Consider the following 21,183-nt stretch of genomic DNA (forward strand, 5'->3'; position numbering starts at 1 on the left):
AAGACAATGGCACCTGTAAATCCCGCAGGCCATGGCTTTCTAACAGCTCTCCCATCCCTTTCAAGTACTGCTCCATTTATTTTTCCTGGCGAGGCAGAATTTCCTGAAAAAGGTGTGGGTTACCATCTTTCCACTTTCACACTTGCCATTTAATCCGTAACCCTCAACAAAGGATTGTTCACCAGTATTTTTGTGTAGCTAAATCAAATGGATTCTTGGTAACATTTGGCACTGCTGGCCATGCCCTCCTTCCTCAAATGGTCTATTTTTTGGCATCCTGAATGGCACTCTCCCCTAATTTTTCCTCCCACTTCTCTGGCGTCCTCTTCTCCATCTTCTTTGTAGACTCCTTTCTTAAGACTTGCTGTTCCCTGGAGTTTTATCCTCAACCTTTTCTCTTCTTACATTACATTTGTCCTGGATGGCATGCTTTAGTAGCCACCTATTTTCTGATATCTCCCAAATTTACCCCTTGAACTCAGATCTTGGCCTGAGTTCCATACTACCCATATAGTTAACTTTTAGCTTTTTGGACATTTCCACTTGAACTCCACAGCAGTTCTCAAACTGTATTCTCCACAAAAGTCCCATGCAGGACTTCATCTCACAAACCCTGAGATCATGACCTGAGCTGAAATCAAGAGCTGGACATTCAACCAACTGAGCCACCCAGGCACCCCTAACTTAACTTTTAAGTTTGTTTGTTTGTTTGTTTGTTTGTTTGTTTGTTTGTTTGTTTTGAGAGAGAGAGCATGAGCAGGGGAAGGGCAGAGAGAGAGGGAGAGAGAGGATCCCAAGCAGGCTCTGCACCATCAGTGCAGAGACGGACACAGGGCTTGAACTCATGAACCGTGAGATGGTGACCTGAGCCGAAACCAAGGGTAGGATGCTCAACCCACTGAGCCACCCAGGCACTCTTTCCCTAACTTAACTTTTAGAATGGCAATTTATTGGAAGGATACTGAACTAGCTCATGAAATCGAAAGAAGAGTGGATAATCTAGCCTCACGAAGGGGAGCTTCATGGGCTTTAGCAGCAAGGGTGGAGCTGCCATTAATATGCCTCACTTTTAAAGACCTCCAGCCTCCATCTCTCAAGTTTCACATTGCTGGGAGAGACAATCTGACTGGCTCAGCTGGTATTAAGTGTGTACCTCTAGATCCAATTAGCTGTGGCCAAGCACACTATCACCTCTATGTATCAGAGTTATTTCCAGAGAAGGGAGAGTCATCATGAACCAAAAACCACCTCAATACAGCTATCTTCCATATACGGCATCCCTGACACTTGCCTGAGATCATCTGAGGCATAAACATGAGGTTAAATCTATGTATTAATGCATAGATACCATTTCCTAACTGCCTGGGTAAATCTGTGTATTAATGCACAGTTTTTCCTAACTGCCAGATATATATGTCATCTACTTGATGATCTCTGGCCTGTCACAAGTCTTGCCACAAATTCAAAATATGCTAATATGATTCAATGTTGATTTATCAATAATAAAAATATTTATATTGCACTAACTGATTTCCTTTGGATCTATGACTAAAGGAAATTTGTGTTTATTTGTTTGTTTGTTTGTTTGTTTGTTTACTGTGAGGGGCTCCTGGGTGGTTCAGTCCATTAAGCGACTGACTCTTGATCTCAGCTCAGGTCGTGATCTCATAGTTCATGGGACTGAGCCCCACATCGGGCTCTGTGCTGATAGCATGGAGCAGGCCTGGAATATAAGTTAATAAACTTAAAAATAAACTTTAAAAATAAAAATAAATAAATAAATAAAATCTTTTTAAATAAATAAATAAATTTTACTGTGAAAAATATCAAACATACATGAAAGAGAAGAATCTAATAAATCCCTATGTACTCTCATGAGTTTCAATACTTTTCAACCTTCTAAAACTCTTCCATCCTTGTTTCATCTATTCTCCTGTCCCACATCCTTTTTTGTTTTCACCTCCCGGGGTATCTTAAACAAATTCTGTCATTACATGTCACCAGGAAATATTTCTAAGAAATATTTCTAAGAAAATAACTTTTCTTTTAATATAATACACTACTATCACCACAACCAACAAAATTAAAAACAAATGCTTAACTTCATTGAAACCAATCTGTGTTCATTTTTCCCCAATTATCTCACAAATGTCTAAGATCAAGAAATTTTCTTTTCTTTTTTTTTAAGTTTATTTATTTATTTTGAGAGAGAGAGAGGTGGGGAGGGGCAGAAAGAGAGAGAGGGAGAGAGAGAGAATCTCAAGCAGGCTCCATGCTCAGAGTGGAGCCCGGTGCAGGGCTCGATCTCACATACCATGAGATCATGACCTGAGCCAAAATCAAGAGCTGGATGCTCAACTGACTGAGTGACCCAGGCACCCCTAAGAGAAAATTTTAAATGAAAAGCAGTGTCTTATGGTTTCCAAACTGCATTCATTTCAAAAGTATTGGTGAGTTCTCTATTCTACATTATGTCTTATAAACCCGTTAATGGTTCAATAATGAATTCTATCAGGTGAATTAAGTTTAGCAGTTACTATTTTGAATGCACCTCCATCTCAAAATTTACAAAACTAAACTCATCACCTTCCCTTCCCAACAAGTTTCCACTCTTATATTCAAGATCTCAATAAATAATTTGACTATCCAATCAGTCATCCGAGCTACAAATTTGTGAGTCAACTTTGACAACTTCATCTTCCTCAGACCTTCTCATCTAATTGTTTACCAACTCCTATCAATTTGACCTTGTCAATATATTTTGAATCTGTCCTTTTCTTCCCATTCCCAGTGGATCAGGCCTTCATTGATTTGCTTGCTTTTTCCTGGATTACTTATTCTTGATCTGTCTCTTGTCTTATTTTCCAGTGCTGCCAAAGGAATCTTTTTATTATACATATTTGATCACATCATACTTTTATATAAAAAACCTTTGATGATTCTCCGTTATCTGTTTGCCTTAGTATGATGCTTAATGACCTGGATCCTATTTAACCTACTTCTATATGTCCTTTGAGATGAAATCTCACCTCCTTCAGGAAGCTTTGGAACATAGAGTGGAGATTAGTAGCCTCTTCAGCATGCTTCCACAGCACCCTGTGCCTGCCATTACCATCATTTTTATTGTATTATTCTATTTGTATATTTGCTTCATGGTCACCTCACCCTCACTGCAGGATCCTTAAGGAATCATGTCCTATTCTTTCTGTTTACATTCTTAGCATCCACCAAGAAGGTCTACCAACAAGTAACTACTCACTAGACGAATGAGCTATCACTAAGGATGTTGAAGCTGACCCTGAAGAGCCTTCAAGCGTTAGATGAATGATAGATAATCCCTTCCAGTACAGATACTTCACAGTAGGTCTTCCCAGGCATGCCTATGGGCTACTCTGCAAATATTCCCTCCTCCCAACTGCCTTCCCTGTGCATCCCACTTTTCTCCCCACTTTTCCCATTTCATTCGAGGTCCTTCCCAAGCGCCTTGTCAACTGTCACTTTCTTCCTACTCCCTTCTACCTCCTATTTCAGAGCCTGAACCTAGCCATCCAGCTCTCATTTACCCTCATTCCCAGCTCAATGTATCTCTTCACACCCATATTCATTCTTTGCTTTAGCCACCTTATTAGGATGTAGCAATTCTGTCAACTACTCTACAAGGTTGGAATTTATTATTCCATATATAAACAAGAAAACCAGGGCTCAAAGAGGTTTGTTTATTTATTTATTTATTTATTTATTTATTTATTTATTTAGCAAATATGTACTGACCACCCTCTATATGCCTGGCAGTATGCTGGACACCAGACATCTACCGTCAACAAACTTATAATCTAGTAAAAACAGAGACACTGATCAAGTAAACAAACTTATAAAAACAAATTCTAAAAGGCACTATGAAGGAAAAGAACTGAGATCCGTAAGACTAACTGGAGTGGGGAGCCACTGATACTGAGTAGGAGTTAGTCAGGCAGAGTGGGAAGAATGCTCCCATGGAGGGAACAGCGTGTGTAAGGCCCTAAGACAGGCAAGAGACTGGCTCATTCAAGGACATGAAGGAAGATCAGTGTGGTTGGAGCATAATCAGTGAGTAGGAAGAGACACTAGTTGAGGCCAGAGGCAGGCAGAAAAGCAAGACCACATGGGATCTTGTGGACCACAGGGAAGGCTTGGGCCCTCTTCTAAGCACAGTTAGCCCTGAGACTGTGACTGCTTTATTCCTTATCTCACATGTGAATGCATACTAAGATTTCTAGCTGATCTACCTCCAGTATCTCAGAAGCCAATCCATGTACACACTGTTGCCAAATAAATCTTCCAGTAAAGGTAGCTCTCACTTCCCCTCTCAGAAACGTAAATAGCTCCTTTCTTTCTACTATATTTTAGTCTGCATTACTTGGCCTGGGTTTTCAGGTCTCCCATACTCTGCATTCTATCCCCAGACTACAGAAACTGCTCTCCATTATCAGTAATGACTCCCAGTGCGTTTTTCCCCTTTGTTCCCTTACACCTATTGGCAGAATCTCACTTGTTCATTCAATCAGAACGAGGTTCTTAACCTAAGGTCCACATGCCACAAAATTCAAGGGTCCATGAGCTTGGATGCAATTTTTTTTCTTTTCAATAACATCTAATTGAAATTTAATTTTGTGAATGTAGAAAATAAATCTTTGTAGTACTGGCAGTACCTTTAATGTTGTCATCAATAGAAATCATCAATTAATATTTTCATATCACATATACAGACATCTCAAACTATCTCAAAATATGAGCTGTTAGACCTGCCAATAAATCATTTTATGTGTTAAGAACCACAGGTATTATATTAATATGGAAGCATATATTACTGGATCATCACACATGTCTTTAAACATTCTGATAACTGTATATTTCATTTATCTATTTACAAAGAGTATTGTCAGACAAGGTCCAAAGGCTTCACCACACTGCCAAAAATGTTCCTAGCACAAATAAGCATGACAACCCCTGATTAGTCATTCATTTAACAAACATGAAGTCCTTACTGGAGCCCTCTCTTGTTCTGGCCCCTCTTCACATTCTGTCGTTGTTTTTTTTTCCTTCTTGTCTGATGCTCTTTCATTGGTTCCACTTCCCATTCTGTTCCCTGCATGAGGATCTAACCCAAAGCTCAATCTTTGGCTCACAACTAAATTCTGTTTCACACTTCCTCCCTTATAAATCTCACCTACCTACGTGACTGATTCAAACACCAATTCAAAGATGACTCCCAAATCAACCTTTCCTAATTTTTTTTCCTCCAGCTTCAATCCTAGATTTTAAACTACCTGCTGTGTCGAGCAACCAGAAAAACAGACCTGTTCCTATTCACAGGCAGACTGCCTGGGGTTCAAATCCCAGCTCTGATCACGTACTAAAAGTGTGACCACAAGTAAATTATCTAACATCTGTTGCTCCAGTTGCTTCATTTGATAAATGGGGGTGATAATAATAGTATCTACTTTATTAGGTTATATGAATTAAGGGTTAACATATGTATAACACTTATGACATTTCAAGTACTCAATAAATGTGAGCTATCACTGGTCTCATCTCCTTTCAACCCCTGACACTTGTATTCGGTGTTTATTAAAAGGTGCAGTGCTAGCCATTGGGAATGTAAAGATAGAATTCTTACCTCATGACATAACATTGATCAAGTCATTGCTCCAAAACTTTCAGTGACTCCCTAGCTGGTCCAAATTAATGGCACTGGAGATCCTTTACAATACTGTCTCAAATAAATTTATCTTCCAGTCTTCTCTCCTCTGACTCTACTTCTTATATATTCACATATACTTTACTCTGGCCAGATTGGACCACACTTCTCTCTGTGAAGATGACCTGGCTGTCCTGCTTCTGTCCTTCCCTCACACCATTCCAATGTCTAAATTATGAACTTGACAGCAATGATTATGTCTTACTACAATTATTTCCCCAATACTACGAATGATGCCCTGTAAACACGCACATTACAATCTTATCTAAGTTACACATTTAAGGAACATTTGCTCACTTTGTGAGACCTCACATTGGCCAGTTGCTGTGCCAGGAGCTGTGGGTATTTTGAAAAAAAGAATACAAGATGTCCCCGTTCTCAAGATCAAAGCCTAGTAAGGGAATCATGTAATCACATAAATACCATTCAACATGAAAGGTGCAATCGTAAGAGCAAGGGACCCCAAAGAATGAGCAGTCAGCTCAATTTGGGAGGCAAGAGTGGCTTTTCAGATGATGGATTTGGGGCTTAGATGGATTGGAGAAGAGCTTATTCCGTGTACGAGAGCAGTATGTGTCAAATACAGAGACATAAAACAAAATGGTTGTCTGCGGAACAGTTCATTTATGGCTGGAGTATAAGGCCCAAGGGGAAGTGGCTAGACAGAAAGCTGGTGAACTTTCTGGTAAGCATAGGCATTTGGACTTTATCACATGGGCAATGAGGAATCAATATAGGGTTTAAACAGTAGCATACGGCCAGAGCTGTATTTTGGAAAGCTCACTCCTGGCAGTATTGTGGCAGAGGCAGAGAAGAAAATCTAAAGAGTACTGTTCAACAGAACTTTCTGCAATGATGGAAATGTTCTATCATTTCTGTTGTCCAATATGACAGCCACTAGCCACATGTGGTTAACGAGAATTTGGAATGCAGCTAGTGCAACCAAGGAACTGAGGAATTTAATATTAATTTAAATAGTAACATGTGCCTAGTGGCCATGTATTGGACAGTACAGCTTTAGAGATAGAGAAATCAGTGAGGAACCTGTTGATGTAGCTCAGGTGATGGGTCTATGACAGAATGTGATTCAGTAAATACTTTAGAGGCAAAATGATAAGTCTAGTGGATATAAAGTTGTGGGGAAAAAAATCAAGAATGGGCTCCCAGAGTCCAGGCTTTGTGACTGAACAGCTCCAATTGGCCAGGATAATACAGAAGATCTAGCATGCACAGATTGCATCAATCTGGAACTTGCTGACATCTCTGAGGGTGATCCAAGTGGTAATATTTAGTAGCAAGTTTAGTTCAGGAGTCTTCTGAACTCTGTAAAGGTACACATTTGAGAGGCTTAGAGCCATTAAGTGAGATTACTCAGAGAAGATGAACAGAACTAGAAGCAAACTGAGGCAAAATCCTCACAAACATCAACCCATAGGAAGAGGCTAAAGAAGAGTCCACGAAGGAGACCAGAGAGGAGCAGTTGAGCAAGTAGGAAAAGAAACAGGTGAGACTGGTAACAGAAATCAAGGGCGTAGAGAATTTCAGGAAGTATGATCAAATGTCAAATGTCTCATAGGCCAAGTAAGGTGAGAACTGAAAAGTGCATCCCGACTTTGCCACTTAGGACGTTCTTGGTGACATCTGCCAGAACAGTGTCAATAATGGAAGAAATGGGCTGGAGTGGGAATGGGGCTGAAAGGGGAAAGTTTAGATGATATTTTCAGGTCTTGACTGTGCAGAGTAGCTCAGAGGCAAATAGTCCACAAGACAGATATTGATAAGGTTTTCTTTCCCTTTTTTTTTTTTTTTTTTTTTTTTTGAGGCTGACAAACCAGTAGAAGGGAGACGTTAAAAATGCCAATGGGAATGAAAGATACCTTTAGAATAACAGATAAGGTGGACCAGGTCTAAAGAAAAGGCATTCTCCTGCACGAGAAAATTCTCCTGCAGGTTGGCTCTTCTGTTCTGTTCTATCGGTAGAGAATAGGGGTTACGAAGATTTGAACCCACACATTGAGGGTCAAGGGGGAAATTACTGGCTATAAACAAATAAAAGGGCTGCTTTAGGTGGCAACAGAATCACCGTAACATCCTTGATTCAACATTGAGAGAATAGAGGACAAAGCCTTAGGAAAGAGTAGAAGAGTTTTTAACTTAAATGGTAGAGCGTGGTAGATCATGCAAGAAGTGCATGAATGGTAAATCAAGAAAGAAGTGAATGTGATCAGAGAGCTGGTAAGTTTTGTAGGAGGCAAGGAGAGGAGATTGGCAGGTCTCAGTGAAACGATGAAGTCTCGGTAGGTTCAGGGGAAATCAGAGGCTGTAAAGCTGCCGAACAAAATGCCCACATCCACAGTCCGCACTTCATCTCCCACCGGAGGCACCAAGGTGATAAACTCCCTTTCCCCTGGTCGAACTACTCTACACCCGGGGAAGGGCCCCACCCTGCAAGCCCTCACATCTCCAGGTCCAAGTTCCCACCGTCCTTCACGGACAACAGCCTGGCGGCGCGCGTTTCCGCTGGACTCTGTCCAGGACGAGCTAAGCGGCACTTTACACCTGCCTAAAAGGAACCAAGTCAGGCGGCCCCGGGGCGCCCTGTGAGGAGGCCGGCAACGAGGGAGGAGCCGCCGAGGCCAGAGATTTGCACGCCGCACCCGTTTCCGCTCCACCCACAGCGCGCGCTCCCAGCACAGACGAGGGAGCAGCGGTGCCTGCGGACGCATGCGCTCTGCTGCTCCCTCCCGCGGTCTCCCGCGCTCCTTTCCCCTCCCCCAGTCCGATCGCACCCTTGCGCCTGCGCAGTGGACGATCCCGGCTGCGGCAGCCATGCTGAACCCGTACGGAGAGGCTAGTGGGGGGGACAAGGTCGACGACAGCGGGATAGGAAGACGGGGATATGGAGAAGCAGCGGCATTAGAACACCATGGGTCTCTGGAGCTAGGCCAAGGCCATGGGGCCTCCTTGGTCCCTGGCGCGACCCCCAGAAACCTTCGGAAAACTGGTCCTCGTGGAGGGGGGCAAAGGGGGATGGCTGGCACGTGACCTGGGTCAGCCAATCTGGGTGTTGCTGACGTGGCGGCGCGGTCCCGATCATCTCCCCACCCCCCAGCTCCGTCGGGAAGGGAGGGGCTGGGGGTTACGCCCCCTCCCCCAACACCGCTTCAGTTTCCCGGGGGGGTGACACCCCGGATTACATCCTCCTTCCCCCTCCCCCCGCATCAAGCCGAGGGGAACGTGGGCTCCCCCCTGGAAGATTCCAGGTTCCAGGTGAGAAGGGGCCCTTGGGGGGCGGGGATGTTGCTGGTTATTTAAATGTTCAACCAATGGTGGGGAGTCGGGGGGGGGTAATTCTTGGGGTTCAGAGAAGAACCTGAGGGTGGGAGGGTTTGTCCTTCAAACAGTTTACAGCCAATGGGAGCTTGGGGGGGGGGGCAAGAGCGGGAGAGGGCCCCTCATATGGGGGAGGGGAATGGCCAACCTCATGCCTCCATACCAATTGGAGGGCAAAGGGGCGTGGGGGCGGTGTGTCCCCCCCCAAACCATTCTGCCCCTGGGGGTAGAGGAGTCCAGAGCCAGGTGAGGCTTCCTTTTGACGGCCGGAGGGAGGGGTGACCTAGTGGGCTGAGGTGTGGGAGTGGTGAATGTATTTCCTACTCTTGGGATGTGAGTGGGCAACCCGGGTTGTGAACTGAGATTGTTTCCGGGCGCCCACTCCCTTTCTCTCCAGAGACTCTGGAAGGAGCATTTCTGTGCTTTTGTGTCAGCGGTAGGAAGCTCGCAGTCATCACATGGCATGCTGGAGGTTACGCTTCGAGTCGCTTATCGAATTTGTGTGCATTCACGTGGACACGGCCTGTGGAGCCTTCTGCACAAACCTTGGTTGCCTCGGTGGGGTCTTAGCTCAGCCTGTTACCCCAGGCTGGGGAGGGCTTACAGGCCGAAAGTTTGGGGTTCGCTTGAAAGCAGAAACCCAAACCCTAGGTGGGTGCTGGGAGGGCGGTAGAAAGCGTGGTCTGAGACAGGAGGGAGTGAGGCTTAGGACCTGGAATGATTTCACAGCTCACAAGGTTTCGGGTTTCTCCAGGGTGGCGTCTTTTGCCTCCTTCGTCCCTTCCCCCATTCCCGAACAGTTCTCTCCTTGTGTACTGCGGGGGAGGGAACGGAAAGGAGGGAAGAGTTACTTTTCCAAATTCCTGACTAGCTGTTAGCCTCCCCGGTGACTCATGTGGGGGAAGGGAGGATTGGGAGGGAGTGGGGAGCAGTGATTTTCCGGAAGGCAGGAAAGTAAGCCGGAGTAAGGTCTGGCTGCCCTTTCGCTTTCGAAGACCCAGAATCTTCGCGACCTCCTAAATTTTTCTTCTCGGCTGGCCCCCTAATGGGCCTCTGCACACTTGCGAGGCCTCGGCCGGAGAGCTGCAGATTTAGGAGGCTGGGCCACTAGGGGGAGGGGAATGGGGGGGAGGGGAGAAGGCCTCTGCAAAGTTGCTGTGTCATTGCCCTCCCTGCTGCAGCCACCCGCGCCAGCCCGCATGTACTTGTGGGGCCGAAGCCTGATCCCTGCGTGGGGGAGGGCGGTAGTAACAGGGGAAGAGGCTTCCTTCCCGGTGTGCACTTCCCCCCGCAGGGTTTGCCCGACTCGGGTGGTCGAGAAGACGTGAGATTGGCGGCCATTTTAGACGCAGTAACCGAGGTTAGGGCTCCAGAGCTACTGCGAAAGGAGGGAGGGTGATGTGGTTGGAGCGCAAGGACCTAGGCCCTCACGAGCTTTTCCGGGGTGGTGGCCTCTTATGTTCGTTGATTTACATTAATTTCTTTTCTCAGATATGCAGTCTGTTTTCTATCTTGGTATCCAGAGAAGGGGAGATGGAGGGAGAGGGAGACCTCCCGCTCCAGCCCAGGTTGGGGATAATTCACTCCCATAAGGGGACGAGGGTGCGTGGGCCCAGAGATGGCTTGAGAGATCTTGGCCTCATTGTAATTCTGGCTCTTTATTCCTAAGTAGTCTAACCTTATTCAGGTAACTAGAGTGTGGGGAAGACTTGGTGGGTGGGTTGGGGGAGGGGGCGAGACTGAGCTCCCAAAATGGCTCCTGCCCCTCCTCGGAGGCGGACGGCCCAGGGGGGAGGGGAGGAGGGGAGAGAAGGAGGGGGAGGGCTAGTCTGAGCCGCTGCCGCCGCCTCCTCCGCTCGCCCTCCTCCCTGGCGCTGACCGATGGACCAGCCGCTCCGTGGGGAGGACTCCGGACCCTGGTGGGGGGGTGGGGGAGCCCTGCCGCCCCCATGGCGGTGGGACCCTAATAGGGGGGTGTGGGCCTGCCCTCGGGGTTGGGGAGGTCCGGGAGCTTGGGGAAAGGTCTGAGCTCGCCAGGAGGGGGAGGGTGTTCACCCTGATTCGCCCCTCACAGGACTTGCTTTTTCCGCTCTGAGCCAGGCACCGGAATGAAGTTTAGGGAGGAGGTGGGTTTCGATTTCTAGAGTATATCGGTATGTTTGGAGATCTTTCTCCCACTAAGGGCTGCCGGGATTTTGTCGAGCAGGCAGATACTTAATAGTTAACTGAAGGTATGAGCAGGGAGGGATTGGAGAGGTGCTTGGGTGCAAGTTTTGGGAACGTGTTCTAGATTTGGTTGTGTTGATAAGCCTTTGGGAGCCCAGATTGTTAGTGTTTTGCCTTTGTTTTTCGGTTTTTTTGAACTGGGGAAAGACGGGGAGGCTTTTAATAATGCGGCAGGCCTGTATTTTTTATTGTGGAGTATGGGAACGGTAGATCCCTTCTTTGCTACTTCTGGGAACCCTTAGTTATTTGCCAGAGAAGCAGGCCGCGCGTTCTAAGATGGCGTCTTCTTCCTCGTTTCAGATTCTTCACTGCAGCGGCGCCTCTGCCGAGAACAACAACCCGCCGGGCGTCCTGCGGCCACACCCTGGCGGGCCCAGGCTGGTTACGCCCACGCGGCCCCCTCCGGTCCGGTCGGTGTGGCCAATGGAGGAGCTACGAATGGCACGACCTGCCCGAGCTTGGCAGTCGCCGGTGGTACCGGGCTTGGACGCCTGGGAAGACTTTGTTGGAAGGGGAGGCGGGGAGAGGGTGCTGCACCCATGCCAACCTCTCTGTTTCCCTGGAGTCGCCGAACCCCAGCGCAGCCAATTGGCTCAAAGATGTGGCGGGTTGCCTGTTCCCTATGGGTCTATGCGGCACTCTTCTGCCTAGTGACTGACACCTTGGAAATGAAGCTTATGACGTCATCGCTCCAGTCAACCAATAGAAAGCGCTCCCGCGGAGAGGTGTTCCTCCCCTTTCGACTCTGCTTCTTCACGCGCGTGAGCGAGCGTGCGCGCGCGGAGGGGGTGGGGGAAATCTCGAGCACGGTGGCGCGCATGAGCGACGAAGCTCCTCCTCCCTGCCTATATATAAAGGGCTGGCGCGGGGCTCGGCGGCGCCATTTCGCGCTGGAGTGGAGCAGCCTCTAGAACGAGCTGGAGGATTCTGCCTACTGATAGAGAGCCTTCGAGTCGTCGGGGGCCGCCATTGCAATCCACGTCCATCCGTTTGGAAATGGCCTTCGTCTCGGCCTATGACCGGCCCCGGCGGACAGTGCAGACCCCATAGAAGCCCCCGACGCTCCCCTTTTTCGGGCCCCGCCCAATCCTCGGAGTCTGTCCACCCCCTCTACTCCGCCCTCAAGAGGATTTCAAAGATGGAGGCGGCGGCTCCCTAAACCACTTTTCGTGTTCATCCGCCTCCATCCGAGATCGAAACGGGACCTCGTCCGCTGCGGGCAGTCCCAGCAGGAAGAGGGGATCCTTGCAGATCAACAACGGGCAATATTGACGACGGTGTCCGGGATTGGGGGCGTCCTAGTGTTTGAGGAGTCTGTCCCCCCTCGCTCGCCCGCCTCTGCTGAGGCCGCCGCCATTTTCTCACCGTCCGCCTCCCGCGGAGCGCGCCAAGCTGCTGGGAGCTCTCCGAGAAGCAGCGAAGAAGACTGTTTTCGCGCCGGCCCGGTGGGGGGGTTATCGCCTGGAGGGCCAAGGGCAGCGGCCCTCCACCCCCCCCCCCCGCACTTCCCGGGTTATGCTGGACCGGGCGGTAAGGGGAACCGAGGCCATCCGGACTTTTCGCGGCTGAGGGCAGTGCCGGTTCCCCGTCGTCAAGATGCTGCAAAACGTGACTCCCCACAGCAAGTACGTCCCCGCGATCCGCGTGTGGGAAGGGGACGTTGGGTTGCGGCACGGGAATGTGGGACGTCGGGTTCGGAGGGAGGACGGAACCGACTCTGGCGCGATGCTGTTTCGCGGCGCGACTGTTAGCTCTCGGGGGCTCGCGGGGGGGGGGGGGGGGGGTTGGGTGGGGGTTTGGGAACGGTGGTAGACGGCCAGACACTGGCGTATGGCGGGAGTATAGGTTGTCCATTTATACGTTAGTTTTCCCGCCGTGGTCCAATCGTGATGTAGCCCGGCAGAGCTAGGTTGGCAGCGTAATGTAATGGGAAAAGACGACGTTGAGTGGGTTGCCGGTCCTGCGGGTGGTGGGTCTGTCGTCTAACAACGGTTTGTCATAGGTCTTTTGGGGTGTTTCGTGGCCACATCTGATCTATAGGGTTGCCATGGTGATAGAGCCTCAGCCTGGCTACGGAGATTCCCACAGTAGGGTAGAGGCATTACTTTTGGCTATGGGTTGTTCTGTCCAGACTAGGTCATTGAATTTGTCTTTTAAGTGACCGGGTTAGTTTTGGGTCGGGGGTTTGCGTGCGTTTTGTTTGGAGGGGATGTTTTTGATAGCTTTGAGAGTTTCGTTTGGGCAAGAGGGTGGAGCTAAGGATTTTTTAGTCCAGCTCTGCGGATGTAAACAATGAGATCTCGGTGTAATGTCTCCAGTCTTAGGTCCTAGGGAAACACCGGGTCCTGAGGAGTACCAGAGAGTGTAAATTTGAATCGCTCTTGGCCCCTGATTTCCAGAGTCTGGTGCTAGAGTGGGAGCCGTTAATTTTATTTTTTTGGCGGGGTCAGGCGTGTTCTATCACTCTTGGGCTGGAACTTGCTGACCTTGACTGGGGATTGGGCAGGCTCTGTATTTGAGTTCTTTGGGGGAAAGAGATGAATTTGAATAATTTCTGGGGTCTGGTGGCTGTGTTTTTCCAGCTGTGAAGTCTGACAAATGCTCCCTTCCTTGTCGGAAATTTTAAGTTGGTAAGGTTTTCCGTTAGATTTTTGGTTCATTTTCTGCTTTAAACTAAGCAGAGCTTTTCTGGGGAGGATGGTGATCTCTTGTGCCCAGATAGATGGATTCTTAGGTGTTTCATCAGCATTTTATGAAATTTTCTCCCTGTTTTGTTCCCTTCCTCTTTTCTCTTTTCACCCGTTTCCCTCAGGTTCCTACCACCATGGCAACCACCTAGCCCCTAGTGAGGAGGAAGCTTGGGTTTTGAGCTTCTCAGCCCCACCCATTTTGCTTAAGTCCCATCCCCTAAAGCTTGTGGTGTTCAAATGCTATGCTGTGCTTTATCAGAAACCATTGGGAAGGTTGGGTTTTTTTTTTCTTTTTTTCCTCGCTTAAGTGGAAGTGCAGATGATAAAAGAGTTTTTCAAGAGTCCAGAAGGTGGGCTGGGAATAGGTGTACTAAAAATGGAGGAACTGGAAGTGGGGGGAGGTGGGGCAAGAACAAAAGCTCCACAGACTGTTTGGATATTGGTTGTGGTTAAGAATAATTTCCATAAGTTTGATTACCTCTCACTAAGTTTCAAGCCTGGATTTATTGGGTGTATCGTGTAACTGGCTGTACTGGGTTTTGTTTGGTTTGGTTTTTTTTCCATGAAATTACCACATCTAATTATGTTTCCCATTTCACAGGCTCCCTGGGGAGGGGAATGCAGGGTTACTGGGGCTGGGCCCAGAGGCAGCAGCACCAGGGAAAAGGATTCGAAAGCCCTCCCTGTTGTATGAGGGATTTGAGAGCCCCACAATGGCTTCAGTGCCGGCTTTACAACTGACCCCTGCCAACCCACCACCCCCGGAGGTGTCCAATCCCAAAAAGCCAGGACGGGTTACCAACCAGCTGCAGTACCTGCACAAGGTGGTGATGAAGGCTCTGTGGAAACATCAGTTTGCATGGCCTTTCAGGCAGCCTGTGGATGCAGTCAAACTGGGTCTGCCGGTGAGTAGGGATGGGATATTGGAGTGGGGGGAGGTATTGGGAATGAAAAAGAATGTGTGTGAATGGAGGTGGGCTGCTTAGTGTAGGTGCTGCGGCCCCTAGGGAGTTCCCATCTCTCTCCTGTAGGGCAGATAGCCACCAAATTTCTGGATTCTTGGTCCTTTGTGATTATTGATCCAACAGCTTGCTATCTTGGCATCTCTCATTGTGCCCTCCATGTGTCCTTCCTTAACTTTTGTGCCCTGGCTCCATTTTACAGATTCCCACCCCAGGTTGGGAGAGGACCACGGTGGCCAAAATTCTTAGCTTCTTCCTCTCCCTCATGCAGCCCATGGATAGCCAGCCCCAGAGGTAATGTCACAGGATGGGAAACCTTCCAGAGTTGGGAGGGAGGTGGGTGGTTAGAGAAGGGCACTAGGGGCCTCCCAACGGGTGCTAAGAATCCCATTCCATTATTTTTCTGTCCTTAGTTTAATTGGGGCCGCAGTTTAGGGGACTACATACTTTGATGCATAGGGGGTGTGTATGTGCGTGTTTGCTGGGGTCAGTGGTTTGCCTAGGAAAACCAGCATTTATTTTTTGGTGGTTCTGACCTAGCATTTCTTTCTTTAGGATTATCACAAAATAATAAAGCAACCTATGGATATGGGTACTATTAAGAGGAGACTTGAAAACAACTATTACTGGGCTGCCTCAGAGTGTATGCAGGATTTTAACACCATGTTCACCAATTGTTACATCTACAACAAGGTGAGTTTTTCTGTGTGTTTATTAGTGGATGGAGAGAGAATGATTCTGATATTGCTAGATATTTTGCTGGCATAATGTTTGTTTTTTACCGTGGAAGGTATTTTCAGAGTAGGGAGGATCTAGAAAATCTGAACTCTAAAGGATACCACTGAACACAAGTGGCGTGGCTTCAGAGATCTAGTGGTAAAGGTTATTTAAGTAGAACATTTTCATACTTGGGGATGGTGGCCCTGTTTCTCAAAGAGAAACCTCCAGAGAGCTGAGTAGAGCAGAATCTATTCTCCTTGACGTTCTCATTCCCTTATTTTTTGAATTTTTTTCTTTACCGTGTTTTGAGGGACAGAATTGGGGAAGAACATGGAAATAAGTGGCCCAGTGTAGGTAATTTTCAGTACTTGATGACAGAGATGTCTGTCTGAGCAGGTGGGTAGTTTTGATACTTGGGGCTAGGAATTCCTCTCAGGAAAATGGTTTGTCTTTAGCTGGCATTTGAACCTTTCTGTTTGTGTTCCCTGTAGCCCACTGATGATATTGTCCTGATGGCACAAACATTAGAAAAGATCTTTCTACAGAAAGTAGCATCGATGCCACAAGAGGAACAAGAGCTTGTGGTGACCATCCCTAAGAACAGCCACAAGAAGGGGGCCAAATTGGCAGGTAGGAAGAGTGGCAGGCAGTTTTGCTAATGGAGACCAAAAGACAGAGAAGGTAATAGAACTAATCTTTTTTTTATTACTTTTTTTTTTTTTTTCTTTTAGCACTCCAGGGCAGTATTACAAGTGCCCATCAGGTGCCTGCTGTTTCTTCTGTGTCTCACACAGCCCTATATACTCCACCACCTGAGATACCTACCACTGTTCTCAACATTCCCCATCCGTCGGTCATCTCTTCTCCCCTTCTCAAGTCTTTACACTCAGCTGGACCCCCGCTCCTTGCAGTCTCTGCAGCTCCCCCAGCCCAGCCCCTTGCCAAGGTAACAGATCTGTGGAGTTCTTTTGGGCGTTGGGAAGGGAAAGGACTCGAATGAGGTGGACCCTGGGGTAAAAGGCTCCCATCTTGTGTTTTTTTTTCTGCAGAAAAAAGGCGTAAAGCGGAAAGCAGATACTACCACACCTACTCCTACAGCCATCCTGGCTCCTGGTTCCCCAGCTAGCCCCCCTGGGAGTCTGGAGCCTAAGGCAGCACGTCTTCCCCCTATGCGTAGAGAGAGTGGCCGCCCTATCAAGCCCCCACGCAAAGACTTACCTGACTCTCAGCAACAACACCAGAGTTCCAAAAAAGGAAAGCTGTCAGAACAGTTAAAACATTGCAATGGCATTTTGAAAGAGTTGCTCTCTAAGAAGCATGCTGCCTATGCCTGGCCTTTCTATAAACCAGTGGACGCTTCTGCTCTTGGCCTGCATGACTACCATGACATCATTAAGCACCCCATGGACCTCAGCACTGTCAAGGTACCCACTGCATGGGGCAGATGGGATGCTCAGGCAGTGATTGGAACTTTGGGCTCAATAAAACAATCAGTCATTTATGGGCATACAGCAGTCTTGATTCTTGGTATTTTATTTTTTACAAAATGGTAATGGAGCAGAAGGCTAAGTACTTGATAATTGAGTTTGTATTTCTTGGAGTTTCAAACTGTATGGTGAGTTCTGTCTTTAGATCAATCCTATCCATGTCCGTTTAAGTCCTACTTTGGAGCATTGGGTTAGGGGAGTATGGGGTTGGAAGGATAGTCAGAGGCCACTCACCCCTATCACTTAGAAATGGTTTTTTTTCTAGATGTAGACATTTCTTCAACCCACCCAAATTTCTTTGACTTCAAACTTGAACCCCAGGGCATAGATCTTTAAGGTCATCCCTATTGTGCTCTCAAGAGAGGGCTACTCTTGTGGTGTCTGGGGTTGGCAGGGAAAGGTGAGTCTCCCTGCCTGTGCAGCTTCTGATGCTGCCTCCTTCTGCAGCGGAAGATGGAGAATCGTGATTACCGGGATGCACAGGAGTTCGCTGCTGATGTGCGGCTTATGTTCTCCAACTGCTATAAGTACAATCCCCCAGACCACGATGTTGTGGCCATGGCACGAAAGCTGCAGGTGAGTGGCACAGTTGAAATTTGAAGAACAAATGGGTCTGGGCAGAGGTTTTGTCATTTGCTACACAACCTCATTATGAGGATCTTTCAGTATGCATTGTTAACAAACTGGAACTATACCAACTACATCACTAATTGGCTGGGTATAATCAGGGCACAATTTGCTGACTGAGTGGAGTCTGCTTGGAATTCTCTTTCCTCTCTGCCCCTCTCTCACGTGTGCCTTCTCTCTCAAATATACTCAAAAAAATACCAGGGCACAATTCACTAGCATGGTTTTGAATGTGCTTTTTTACTCCTAGGATGTATTTGAGTTCCGTTATGCCAAGATGCCAGATGAACCACTGGAACCAGGGCCTTTACCAGTCTCTACTGCCTTGCCACCTGGGTTGGCCAAATCCTCTTCAGAGTCCTCCAGCGAAGAAAGTAGCAGTGAGAGCTCTTCTGAGGAAGAAGAGGAAGAAGATGAGGAGGATGAAGAGGAAGAAGAAGAGAGTGAAAGCTCAGACTCTGAGGAAGAAAGGGCTCATAGATTGGCTGAACTACAGGAACAGGTATTTTGTCACTATAATCAGTTTCTTTTGTAAGACATTGGTGCCCTGTTTTTGCCCGTTTTTTCCTCTAACTCCTTTTGATTCTACTTTATTTTTCCCATGGTGCACCTGATTCTTTTTTCTCCAGCTCCGGGCAGTACATGAACAACTGGCTGCCCTGTCCCAAGGCCCAATATCCAAGCCAAAGCGGAAGAGAGAAAAAAAAGAGAAAAAGAAGAAACGGAAGGCAGAGAAGCATCGCGGCCGAGCTGGGGTTGATGAAGAGGACAAGGGAACTCGGGCACCTCGCCCATCTCAGCCCAAGAAGTCCAAGAAAGCAAGTGGCAGTGGGGGTGGCAGTGCTGCTACACTAGGTCCCCCTGGCTTTGGACCTTCTGGAGGAAGTGGCACCAAGTAAGTTCTGAGAGGGTGAGAAGCAGAGATGGGCTTGGCTATTTCTGTAATCTCCAGGGGAGGATGCTTTCTCCCACTCCTTGCCGAGTTTTATCTAACCCAGAGGGCAGCACAGCTTTTCTGTAAGTGGTCAGGTGTAACAAACAAGATTTTTGTCTGGTGTCACGCAGAAGCAGCAGCCAAAGACCACATGGAAGCACGGGTATGACTGCGCCAATAAAAGTTTACTTGCACAAAACAGTTGGCAGGCCTGATTTGTTCCCTAGTTTGTCTGTTCCTTTTCTCCATACCAGTCTATACAATTCTTGTTTTCCGCAGTGGTGTGTGTTAGTAGCGTTTTAGGGCGCAAAAAGATGGATTCGGGCCAGTATACCAATGTCTAGTTCTCAAAGCCCAAATTAAACGTAAAATGCTTGGCCTGTATAATTCCGAAAGAGAGGGGCGCCTGGGTGGCGCAGTCGGTTAAGCGTCCGACTTCAGCCAGGTCACAATCTCGCGGTCTGGGAGTTCGAGCCCCGCATCGGGCTCTGGGCTGATGGCTCAGAGCCTGGAGCCTACTTCCGATTCTGTGTCTCCCTCTCTTTCTGCCCCTCCCCCATTCATGCTCTGTCTCTCTCTGTCCCAAAAATAAAATAAAAAACGTTGAAAAAAAAAATTTTTTTTTTTTTTTTAAATAATTCCGAAAGAGAGTTTGGATTACTGAATTGGACAGTGGGAATGTGTTGGGAGTTAGTGATGCTTCCCTAATTGACAATTTTTTTTTTTTTGCTTGTAGACTGCCCAAAAAGGCCACAAAGACCGCTCCACCTGCCCTGCCTACAGGCTATGATTCAGAGGAAGAAGAAGAAAGCAGACCCATGAGTTACGATGAAAAACGGCAGTTGAGTTTGGACATCAACAAATTACCTGGGGAGAAACTGGGTCGAGTTGTGCACATAATCCAGGCCAGGGAGCCTTCTTTACGTGACTCAAACCCAGAAGAGATTGAGATTGATTTTGAAACCCTCAAGCCATCCACGCTTCGAGAGCTTGAGCGCTATGTCCTTTCCTGCCTAAGAAAGAAACCTCGGAAACCCTATAGTGAGTATGAAATAAATTGTACCACATTAATCTAGTAATCCTCATGTAGTTGGAGAAGGGGTAGTGAGCTGGGTATGCTTGATGCACTCATGATTGTCCACTTCCAGGGAGGCGGGATATGTTTGTCACTTCCTGCTCTTCAAGAAAGGAACTTGAGAACAACACTAGGTGCACTACAACTAGATACTTGCAATCTTAGGCCTGATATGTTTCTTTTTCTAGCCATTAAGAAACCTGTGGGAAAGACAAAGGAGGAGCTGGCTTTGGAAAAGAAGCGGGAATTAGAAAAGAGGTTACAGGATGTTAGTGGGCAGCTCAATTCCACCAAAAAGCCCCCCAAGAAAGGTGAGTATCCTGAAAGCTAGCACAAATTTGCTATATTCCCCTCTAGTCTTCTTGATAAATGGAGATCAGACTTCAACTCTTTAACCTTCAACCTTATTCTGCAGCAAGTGAGAAAACGGAGTCCTCATCGTCGGCACAGCAAGTAGCAGTGTCACGCCTCAGCGCTTCCAGCTCCAGCTCAGATTCCAGTTCCTCCTCTTCATCGTCCTCTTCTTCAGACACCAGTGATTCAGACTCAGGCTAAGGGGCCAGGCCAGATGGGGCAGGAGGCTCCGCAGGACCGGACCCCTAGACCACCCTGCCCCACCCTTTCCCCCCCTTGCTGTGACACTTCCTCATCTCATCCCCCTCCCCCCCACTGTAGGAGAGCTGGCTCTGCACGGGGGAGGGGTGCAGGGACATTTACTGAAGGAGGGACATAAATGGACAAAATAAGATTTGAGTTCCCAGCCACATTGAGAGTGACCTCTTGGGCTTAGAGCCCCATTCAAAATGACTGGGGTGGGGCAGGGGTACAGGGTGGGAGTGGGCAAAGGCCCTGATACGGGGTTACCTGAGGCCATAGCTGCCCTGTTCACTTGTAAAGGCCCTGTTTTGAGGTTGTTTGTTCTAATTTATTTTAAGCTAGGTAAGGCTGAGGGGTGTGGGGCCATGGTCCCCTCAGCCTCCATGGGGAGGGAAAAAGGGGGAGCTCTTTTTTTACGTTGACTTTTTTTTTTTCTACTCTGTTTTCCCTTCTGCTCCATTTGGGGCCCCTGGGGGTTTCAGTCATCTCCCCATTTGGTCCCCTGGATTGTCTTTCTTTGTCTGTTGATTCTAACTTGTAAATAAAGAAAATATTATTCAAATTTTGAGTTCCCTTAATAGCGTTTGCTTTTGTAGTGTTACAAAAGGAGCATGATCTAATTGAGAAATCTGAGGAAAATATTCCTGAGGTGACAAAACAGAAGAGCCCTCCTGTAGTTGGATTGTCTCTTAGTTTTTAAACCAGGTTGGCTGTTCCTGTGGTAAATTCATCTGCTTTTTGTAAAGTAATCCTTGGAAATAATCTTCATAGGTTTAGAACTCAAGATAGGTTCTG

At 47.6% G+C, this 21,183-nt stretch overlaps 1 protein-coding gene across 7 annotated transcripts; it reads left to right on the forward strand.

The window, feature by feature from the left end:
- Window positions 1-8,877: 8,877 nt before the first annotated feature.
- BRD2 (bromodomain containing 2) lies at window positions 8,878-20,966 on the forward strand. 7 transcript variants are annotated; one of them, XM_040473150.1, is made up of 13 exons: window positions 8,878-9,007; window positions 11,597-12,921; window positions 14,588-14,891; window positions 15,504-15,641; window positions 16,160-16,298; window positions 16,400-16,614; window positions 16,718-17,092; window positions 17,603-17,731; window positions 18,033-18,284; window positions 18,412-18,677; window positions 19,453-19,757; window positions 19,980-20,102; window positions 20,207-20,346. In XM_040473150.1, the coding sequence occupies exons 2-13, from the start codon at window positions 12,893-12,895 to the stop codon at window positions 20,344-20,346; spliced, it is 2,415 nt and encodes an 804-aa protein (XP_040329084.1). In that variant the 5' UTR covers window positions 8,878-9,007; window positions 11,597-12,892. The 7 variants fall into 7 exon arrangements, with proteins under 7 accessions (XP_040329084.1, XP_040329083.1, XP_040329085.1 ...); XM_040473149.1 differs by lacking the exon at window positions 8,878-9,007 and adding an exon at window positions 9,493-9,628; XM_040473151.1 differs by lacking the exon at window positions 8,878-9,007 and adding an exon at window positions 10,895-10,989.
- Window positions 20,967-21,183: the final 217 nt, after the last annotated feature.

Source organism: Herpailurus yagouaroundi, unplaced genomic scaffold, assembly GCF_014898765.1.
Source record: "Herpailurus yagouaroundi ecotype Mexico unplaced genomic scaffold, PumYag 139, whole genome shotgun sequence".
Taxonomy (NCBI): Eukaryota; Metazoa; Chordata; class Mammalia; order Carnivora; family Felidae; genus Herpailurus; species Herpailurus yagouaroundi.

What these genes read in the sequence shown, in the direction of transcription:
- BRD2 (XM_040473150.1), top strand. Translation starts at nt 12,893, where the DNA reads ATGCTGCAAAACGTGACTCCCCACAGCAA. An exon ending in CAGCCCAGCCCCTTGCCAAG is followed by an intron (nt 16,615 to 16,717) that starts GTAACAGATCTG and finishes TTTTTTCTGCAG; the next exon opens with AAAAAAGGCGTAAAGCGGAA. An exon ending in CCATGGCACGAAAGCTGCAG is followed by an intron (nt 17,732 to 18,032) that starts GTGAGTGGCACA and finishes TTTTACTCCTAG; the next exon opens with GATGTATTTGAGTTCCGTTA.